The sequence below is a fragment of the Trichosurus vulpecula genome, chromosome 1 (genome assembly GCF_011100635.1).
Source record: "Trichosurus vulpecula isolate mTriVul1 chromosome 1, mTriVul1.pri, whole genome shotgun sequence".
Classification (NCBI taxonomy): domain Eukaryota; kingdom Metazoa; phylum Chordata; class Mammalia; order Diprotodontia; family Phalangeridae; genus Trichosurus; species Trichosurus vulpecula.
Genome location: NC_050573.1, coordinates 59,355,601 through 59,365,343, shown reverse-complemented (window position 1 = coordinate 59,365,343; position 9,743 = coordinate 59,355,601). Strand labels below are relative to the sequence as shown.

Sequence of the window (9,743 nt, the reverse complement as noted above, 5' to 3'; positions counted from 1 at the left end):
ATTTTTAAAAAGTAAAAAAAAAAAACCTCAACACTTTTAGCACATTATATGGAGATGGAGTGAAAAGAGTACTGAGTTGGATTTAAAGAGATCTGGGACTCTTCTAGAAAGCAATTTGAGATGAGACCCTCAAATTTACTAAACTGTACATACCTTTTGACCCATCAATATCACTCCTAGGCCTAGAAACATCCCCCCCAAAGAGATAAAGGAAATGGGAAAAGGACGTACATGTTCATGAATATTCATAGCAGTTTTCTTCGTGATGGCAAAGAACTGAAAACAGCAAGGGTATTCATTAATTGGGGAATGGCTGAACAAATTATGGTATATGAGTATAATGAAATACTAATATATTATAAGCAGTGATGAAGGGGATGATTTCAGAAAAGCCTGGGAGGACTTGTATGAACTGATGCAAAGTGAAGTGAGCAGAACCAGGAGAACAATTTATGCAGTAATAGCAGTATTGTAAGGAAAATCAACCATGAAAGATATTAACTCTGGTCAACACAATGACCAATCACAATTCCAGAGGACACATTATAAAACATTCTATCCACCTCCAGAAAGAGAACTAATGGACTCAGTGCAGATTGAAGCACATTTTCTTGTTTCTTTCTAAAAAGCAAAAAACCCCAAAAACCGTGGCTAAGGAGGAAATTTATTTTTGCATGACCATACATATTTGTAAAGGGCTCTGTTTTTCTTGCTTTCTCAATGGATGGGGGGAAGGAAAGAATCTGGAACTGAAAATAAAATTAAAATGAATTGAAAAAAAGGTTATGGTATAGGAAGACCTATATAAATGAATGCAAAGTGATGTGAGAAACACCAGGAGAACAATTTATACAATAATGGCGTTGTAAAAAACCAATAATTTTGAAAGACACAAGAACTTTAATCAATGCAATGGCCAACCATGATTCCAGAGTGCCAGTGATGATAAAGAATGCTACTGACTTCTGAACAGAGAGGTGATGGATAGACTGACAGGCAGGATGAGAAGCACATTTCTGGACAAGGCCACTATGGAAATCTGTTTTACTTGACTCTGCATATTTATTATAAGCGTTTTAATTTTCTTTTCTCTTCAGTGGAATGGAAGTGAAAAGTGGAAGTGAAGAACAACTAAATGCTTAATAACTGAAAAAAAAATAGAGACCTGGGTTTGAGTCAAAGAAGTCTTCATAGAGAAGACAGTCATTGGATAGGAAGAGGATTCCTTCCTTGGAGGAAAAAGATTTGGACAAGTAGAGGCAGGCAGGTGGGAGGGCGAGAAGGCTCAAGCTGTGGATCGTGGGAAAATCACAGGATCATGTAGTCCAACTCCTCCTTTTACAGATGGGAAAACCAAGGCTGGGAAAGGAGACTGGACTTGCCCAAGGTCACACAGGAAGGAAATGAAAGAGCCAAGATTTGAACCCTGTTCTCCTGACTCCAAATCCTACAATGTTCCTTCTCCCGAGCTACCTTCCTCTCCATTTTCTTAATGTAAAATGGAGGGGAGAGGGGTGTTAGACTGGATTATCTCTAAGGTCCCTTCCAGGTTTAAATCTGTAGCTGGAATAAAGGTGTCAAGAAAGGGTGAAGCCAGAATCTGGACAATCTTGAATTCCAGAATGAGAAGTTTGCACTTTTTTCATGGGAGCCATCAGCTCAAGTCTGATTCCAGGTGAGTGTTCCAAGTCTGCACTGGATGTCATAATGCATTTTAGAAGGAATCCACCCCATCCCCAACCCCTCATTGTGAAAAATAAACTGCTTGGGGCTACATGAGAGTCAGAAGGAACACAGTGGAGAGTCAGTGCACTGGACCTGAGGCAGAAAGTCTCAGGTGCCCAGCATTAGCATTTATTAACCACATTACCCTAGGCCAGTCTGATCTTCACTTTGGGCTCAGTTGCACCATCTGTAAATGGACAGAACTGGACTAGATAGATCACAAGTTCTTAACCTGGGATGGGTGAACTTGCTTTCTAAAAACACTTTGAAAGTTATATTTCAGTATAATTAGTTCTCTTTGTAATTTTATATCTTTTAGTTTGCTCATTAAAAAAACATGATGCTGAGGAGGGGTCCACAGGCTTCACCAGACTGTGAAAGTAGTTCATGACACAAACAGTAGTAGTAGCAGTGGTGGTGGTGATGGTGGTGGTGCTAGTAGTAGTAGTGGTGGTAGTAGTGGTAGTGGTGGTAGTGTGGTGGTGGTAGTGGTAGTGGTAGTAGTGTGGTGGTGGTAGTGGTAGTGGTGGTAGTAGTGGGGTGGGGGGGTGAGGGGGTGGTGGTAGTAGTAGTAGTGGTAGTTGTAGTAGCGACGGTGGTGGTGGTAACCACCACAACACTAGCTAGCATTTACATAGCACTTTAAGGTTGACAAAGAGTTTTACAAACATTTCTCTGACGTTCACAACAACCCTGGAAATAACGCGCTACTATTATGTCCATTTTACAGATGAGGACATAAGGTGAAGGATAGCTGAGCTGGACGGTCTCTGAGGGGCCCTCGGCTCCAATCCTCTGGTCTTATCTGTATTTACCCAAGTGTAGCCTCCTCTCCTCCACGGCAGCTGGAGGGTCGATCGGTCCCTCCTCCCCGCCCCCACCTCCTGGGCTCCTGGGCTCTGCTTAGTTCCTACTCACTCTCCTTCCTCTCCTCCTTCTTGCTGCTTCCCTCCCCCCGCCCCCTGCCCCCCCCCCCCCCCACGCACACAGAGTCCTGTTTCTGGTACGTCTCTGTGGCCCTTTCTTCTGTTTCTCAGGCTCTGCTTTTCTTCCCCTCTGAGTCTGTCTCTGTCATTCTCGCTCTCAACCCCTCCTCCCCTCCGACTCACCACCTTTTCGGCCAAGCCGCCTTGAGCGTGGGAAGCTATGGGAGAGCCGGAGGAGGGACCCCATGTTCTGAGTGGGGTGGAGAGTTGCTAGGACAGCTCATTTGCATGTGACTCAAGCGCGGGGGCTCAGTTCTGGGGCTTTCCTCGGGGCGCCCACACAGGGCTCAGTGAAAAGGTCGGGATGGAGAGAGGAGGGAGGAGGGAAGGGGTAGATGCTGCCAGGTGCACACTCCCCGCGCCTCCCGGCCCTCTCCATCACCCCTCCCCCATCCTAACCCCTCCACCGTGAGGGAACCGAGACCTCCCCTGGACATTTTCCTGGGTTTTCCCTTTCTTCCAGTTCTGGACTCTCAGATGCTAGAGAAGGGAGGCCAGGTTAAGCTATCTGGGGCGAGGATGGACTAAGCTGGGACCAAAGAGTACCACAGAATATTGAGAACCGGAAGGAATCTTAGAAATCGTCAGATCCAACGCCTTCACTTGGCAGATAGGAAAACTGACGTCCATAAAAGGGGCTTGTCCAAGAGTACCCCACAAGTCCGTGGCAGAAGCAGACCCTAGAAGCTGGGTCTCCCACTCCTAGGTCCAGGGCTCTCTGCATTAGGTATTTTCTGCATTGCTTGGAGTGATACTCAGAGGAAACACCATGATCCCGGATAGACTAGACAACCTCGTAACCCCAGGCAAATTAAAAAAGAGCACAGTCGGCACCAAGGGCACTGTGGTTGGAGCACTGGTTTGGAAGGCACAAGACCTGGTTTCAAATTCTGGCTTGGTCACTAATCTACATGTGTGACTTTGGGTGTGACCTTTAACCTCATTTCCTCACCTATAAAATTAAGGGACTTTCAGGTGTCTTCTAGGTCTATGGGAGGGGAGAGGATGGAGTTGAGGGAGCCCTGGATTTACATAGGCAGGAGGAAGAGTAGCAAAGGGGTTGGGGTGCCTTCAGGAGCTGTCCTAAGTACCTTACTCCCACCCTAGAGGGGCTCGTTGGAGCTTCTAAAAAACATTAGAATATTAGAACTTGAAGTGTGAAATAGACAATAGGGTGCCAGAACTGGAAGGGTCCTTAGAACAGTCCTTGTGATTCAGCTCCAGCACCCCCTTCTACAACCTTTCTTGATTCCCCCCACCACCTACTAGCCCCTCCCTTCATCTCTTCTGTACCACACTGACCTGGAACCAATTGCCCTTCCCTCTCAGCCCCCACATCCCCAGATGGGATGTGTAATAGTCTAGGAGTGAGGAGTCCCCTCCCTCCCTTCAGGGTGTTCAGCTTGTCTCTCTTCCTACAGGGCATACTTGACATTAAAAACATTCTGAAAAGGCAGGTATGACTTGGGCCTCCAGTGAAAGAGCCAGCTGCTCTAAGAGTTTGGAGGAGGGGGTAGAATATGCCAGCCAGGACTGGTGGGGGAGAAAGGGGGAATTAGGAAGAGTTCAAAAAGCAGTTTCAGTTTCAAGGCCAACTGAAGGAGCCATCTTTCTGCACATGAAATTTCTGCAGAATTGGGGGGGGGAGGGATGAAAGGGAATGCCTATCTCCCCGGCCCTACGCAGCCTGCCACCTGTGTGACCACCTCTGCAGGCTCTTTTCTCATCCGTAAACATTGGGACCAAATGATCTCAGATCCACTCCCCTCCACTTTTAAGATCTTATGAAGAATCTGGATTCAAATCCGGAGATGCAGGCTCCAGTCTCAGGTCTGCCCACTAACTCTGCTACATGACCTTGGTTGGGCGAGTTTCTTCCCCTTGGAAGGGAAGATAAAGGGGAAGGGGCGGGAATGGAAGGGGGCAGTTGGGCTGTCTGCGGTAGATTTGCCACCTCTTCAATTCTGAGTTCTGCCTAATTGAGAACGGGGCAGGCGCCAAAGGAGACAGTATTCTAAGCAACGCTCACCAGGCACACGCCACCGTGGAGAGTTGCTGAGTTTCGCAATAAACCGGTCTTTTAATTGCTGTGCTAAGGGGCGAGGGAGGGAAAAGAGAGAAGAGAGGAGGGGGAAAAAAAGAGTTAGGCCTTTGTTATTAGTTTGAGGCCTTGGCGCCGACCACAGAAACTGCAGTGTTTTTGCAAACGAGCAGCAAGTTACTCCTGAAGTGGTTTTTAACAGGGAGTTAAGACTTCCTGGTCTAAGGCTGCAGGACAACATTCAGCTGAGCTCCCTCTGGGGCAGCTGAGCCATGAAAGAGACTGGGGGAGGGGACAGAAGAGCAGACAATCACAGGAGCCAGCCAGAGAGTGCAGAAATTTATTACCAAACCAGCATTAAACACACACACACACACAAAAATATAGATATAAACTTCTCTTCTCTTCTCAAACGGCTCGATTAGTGCAACAACATAAAAATATATATGCATATGTATATTGTTTGCAGACTGGGAGCTCCTTAGTCCACAGCAGCAGCAGCAGCCTGTCCTGGGCTCCCGGTCCCAGTAGGTCTCTCTAGACCTCCCACCATCAAGTCTTGGTTGCAAATGCCAACTCCCATTTGCAACAGTTAACAGGCCATCCTGGCCGGCCGGAGGGGCAGCCCGACCATCTTGTCTCCATGCATAGTCCCTTAGTGGTGGGGGAAGGCAGGTCTTCCTCCTAATTCCCCGACCCAATCTCTGGACTCCCAGCAGCCCTGGGTTCCACAGCCCCATTGTCGCCTTCTCGCTCTGGCTGATGGATCTTCCTGAGGCCGACACAGTCCCACCTCTCAGCTCTGTCATTCCTGACCCCAGACTCCACTAGGTCCTGACAGAGGTTCCAGGTGTTTCTTCACCCCATTTCAGCAAGAACATTCTGTCCCTTACACCTCTTCCCGACAGTGGTCTTGATGGTTGGGTTCTGGTGTGGTTTGGGAAGGGGGGGGTTGTTTTTTTTTTTTAAATGTGTCTGCAAGGCAGCAATTTTTCCAAGTTTGGGGAAGGTTATCAGCGCTCCTGGAGGGAAATGTTGGGGAGCCATTGGTTGTTCTCACGGCTTTCCTCACAGTAGCTAGCCACTTCTACCAGTCCGTGGCTCTTCCACGAGTCAGTATGAGGATTCTGTGGGGGAGGGGGGGAAGAAAAAAAGAGCATTAGACTAGGGAGGCCCAAGTAAGCAGAACTCTTCCCTCCCCCTCCCCCATTCAGAAAAACAAGGCCCATCCCAAAATAGCACCAAGTTATGAGTTATAGGCCTGGCTGGGCGGGGATACCTGGGCACTGGCCCATGGGTGCCCGGAATAGCTCAGTGCTGAGCTGGCCAGGGCACGAGATGCCCTCTCTTCAAGCCAGATGGCAAGAGATGGAATTCTGAGCCCTGTCTCCCCACCTCCTTCTGTGAACCATGTTGACAAACAAAATAACTTCTCTCTCACAGCAGGCCCTGCAGGTCCCTCTCTATTTGTCTGAGTTGCTAAGTAACCCTGCCCCAAGCTAAGGAGGGACAGGCTCACCCACCGTGACCAGCAGGCAGTGCAGATCCCGGGACTCCTCGCTCTCTTCCGTGGGCCCCGGCTCCCCCAGCAGCTCGGCCAGCCTCCTCATCCCAGACACCCGAACTATATCTATGTCGTTGTCACAGCAGAAGGCTTGGATCAACGTGAAATGGATTTGCAAGGCGATGTCATCCTCCTCATCCTCATCGATAGCCAAGAGGCAAAGGACCACACTGTCTGGGTCCCTGAACACGGGGGAAGGGTGGAGAAGAAGGGGAGAGAGACGTGAGCAACTCTCAGCAAGGGAAGGGGCTCGCGCGCTTGGGGACATGTTGCAAAACTCCTACTGCACATCCGTGGGCTGTGCACAAGGGGAAAGCGGTACCCCATCGCCCACCCCCCACCCCCACCCCGGCAGCATGAAAAAGACAGGCAGAAACTCACACATTCATCAGCTTAGCCGACTCATACACTCCCACTGTCAGGCGGTCTTGGCGCTGCGCCGCTACGAGCAGCTCCTCCACCGCATTGCTCACCGTCTGCATCCTGGAGAGAAACCGAGGCACAGAGCGTAAGGAATCAGGAAAGGTGATGGGGTGGAGAACAGAAGGGGCGATCGCAGCTAGTCCTTTTTAGAGGTAAGGACCCCCTCCCCCTTGGGCACTCAGAGGGGCGAAGGAATGGGTCCGAGGCCCCGCTCGGCGGCAAGGCAGCAACATTGGGAGCTCTTGGCCAGCCCAGGGAGGTCATCGGAGCCTGGGACAGCTGCCCCACGGGGCGGAGGGGAGGTCAGCCCCTGGCCGGACACTCACTTCTGAGCGGCACTCTCGCAGGCCACGACTTCTTCCAAGGTCATGGTGCAATTGTAATCCACAGTGGAAGAAGCCCCCAAACCAGTCGGAAACAGAAAAGCCGAGACCTCAAAGCCCAGGTCGGCAGAGCTTGGAGCAAGGTGTCCCTCCGTCCCGAGAGAGGTGGAGGTGGCGGCGGCAGTAGCAGCGGCAGCCACGAGTCTCGAGGCAGAAAATCCCGGAGCGATGATGAGAGAATTCCTCCAAAAAAAAAAAAAAAAAAGCAAGATCCCCGAGTCAATGCGATTAATCCAGCGAGCAAGCAAACGAGAAGCAGCAAACAAATCCAGGCGGCGTTAAATCCTAGGCGTCGTTGAGATCAGCAACAGTCCCAAAGCTGTACTGCCGCGACCGGCGCCGCTCCCTTCTTTTATGGCCTCTGATGGGAAAGAGGGCGTGGCCTACCAGAGCGCTCCGCCGCGTTCATTGGCCGTCCGATCAACGAAAACGAAGGCAACCCTGGCTGCTATTGGTTTGGTGTACTGAGCAGCAGGCGGCTTTGGGCGGGCTCGGATCTCCCCCAGGGCAGCCCCACGTGGGGGCTAGAGGCGCAGGAGGGAAAGGAGGGGGGAGTAGCTGAGAGCGGTTGGGGTTTTTTTTTTTTTTTTTTGAAGAAGGAGGTTTCGAGTGAATTTCCCGGCAGCGGCTCCCAGTTTCTGCACGGGATTTCCACCGCGCGACTAGTGCATGTGATTTTGCAGAAAGCTGCTTTCCGGAAGGACAGGGCTGTCTCAGGCACCATTGCAGCCCTCCTGTTCCCCCCGTGTCCCAGTTCCCCCCATACTCTGCACCAGGGCAAAATTTTCAAAGGTAGTTTATGCCGGAATCCCCAGGCCCGATTCTGGCTTCTTGTGCCTGGGCTCGGGGGAGCCCAGTTCGACCCAGTCAGCCTCCTCTGCACGGCGCCCTTCCCCACGCTGCAGCCAGAGCCTGGGATGGGAGGGGGCTGGAAATTATCCTGCGCTTTAAAGTTAATAAAGTGCTATCCTCGCCACAGCCCTAAGCTGCACCCCCCCCCCACATTCCTGCACATACGGGGTGGGCTTTAAGGTTTGCAAAACAAAGCACTTCTCCCCACCCCACCCCTAACAACTACCGCGGTCAAGTTAGCAGTGCGAGTATGAGCGCCCCCATTTCACAGACGAGGAAATTGTCTCTGACAAGTTAAGTGTCCCACCAGTGGTCACACAGAGTGTGCACTCTTTTTCGCTACACGTCAGTTATGCAAGCGGTGTTTAGTTTCATTTAACAGATAGGGAAACTGAGATTCCGGACAGGGAGCTGCTTGCCGAGTCAGTATCAGATCAGGGATTGAATCCAGGTTTCGACTAACACTGAGCCCGTTGCTCTTTCCACGATCACCTCTGGGTGCCTACCTAAATTTGGAATCTGTGTGACCTGAGGCAAATCCCATCCCTTCTCCGGGCCCTAGTTTCTTCTGCAAAAGAAGCAAGTTGGACTAAATGATCTCCAAGGTCCCTTCTAGCTCTTAATCCTGGGATTCTGGAATTCTATTTTGCTCGGATGCAGTTTCTTTCAAGCAGAGAGGAACCCAGTAATACTTTGCTGAGGTCCCCTAACTCATCCTAGACATAGGGCAGCTCCCTGAAAAGGCCTCTTGTGGCATCCAAACCGTCTAAAAATACTATGTTTAGGAAGGAGGGGGGATTTTCCCAGGACATCTAGCCTTGGAATAAGTAGGACCTTTTCTGGGATCTCAAGAATGTGAGACCCGAAGGTTGCAAGACAATCGTCTGGGCAGCCCAGGGAACAGCTTCCACCTCGAAGTCAGAGCCAGGGAAGGGAAAAAGCCCCGCACAGATGGCAGGAAAGAGCATTTTGTACCTAGTTTTGGGCTCCTGGCTAAGCCCCTCATAGCTGAGTGACCGAGTCACTCAAGGGCAATTCTGACTTTTGGAGCCTTAGTTTTCTCATTTGGAAAATGGAAGCAATAATGGGCAGTCTATGTGTAGTGAGGGGAGATGGTGTAAAGCTTAAAGAGCTACCGAAATGGGGCGAGGGCCACGGGAAGGGTCCGGTGCTCCTCCTTTCCTCTAGGGTGGGTGGGAGTGAGACACGAGAGTGGCGTGGCTTCAGCCTCGGGGGCTGCTCCTCAGACAGCCCGATCTCTAGTCACTCTCCACAGCCCACTGTGGCGCCGACTAAGGATGGCGCACACTCTGCACAGCCGGGGACACTGCCTCCTCCACGGCTGGTGGGCACAGAGTGCAGGGGGGCGGAGAGTGGGGAAGGGGCGGGGGGGGGGGTTGGAGAAGCAGGTGACGGCACGAGTCTGCTCAGTCTGGGGCGATGGCGCCCTCTGCCGGCATCTCTCTCCTCCCAGTCTGGCTTTCACAGTCCAGAGCCTGAGATGGGGGGCGAGGGAAGGGAAGGGATGTAGATGGAGAACAGAGGGTCAGAACTGGGAGAGGGGGAGGGGGAGAGGAGGAAGGCTTAGAACGCAGAATGTAGGAACTGGGAAGACCTTTAAAACACAGGCTGTCAGAGCTGGAAGGACGCTTAGAACACAGAATATCAGAGTTAGGAGGGTCCTTGGAACAGGGAATGATAGAGCTGGGAGGGTCCTTAGAACCCAGGATGGCAGAGCTGGCAGGGCCCTTAGAACCCAGGATGGCAGA

The 9,743-nt window shown here is 51.1% G+C and overlaps 1 protein-coding gene across 1 annotated transcript; it reads right to left on the bottom strand.

Moving 5' to 3' along the window:
* Positions 1 to 5,078: 5,078 nt before the first annotated feature.
* On the bottom strand, positions 5,079 to 7,451 carry GADD45B (growth arrest and DNA damage inducible beta). Its single transcript, XM_036744578.1, has 4 exons — positions 7,066 to 7,451; positions 6,698 to 6,799; positions 6,276 to 6,498; positions 5,079 to 5,879 (listed from the first exon to the last, which is right to left on the bottom strand). Exons 1-4 carry the CDS (start codon positions 7,107 to 7,109, stop codon positions 5,766 to 5,768), a joined length of 483 nt encoding a protein of 160 aa, XP_036600473.1. The 5' UTR covers positions 7,110 to 7,451; the 3' UTR covers positions 5,079 to 5,765.
* Positions 7,452 to 9,743: the final 2,292 nt, after the last annotated feature.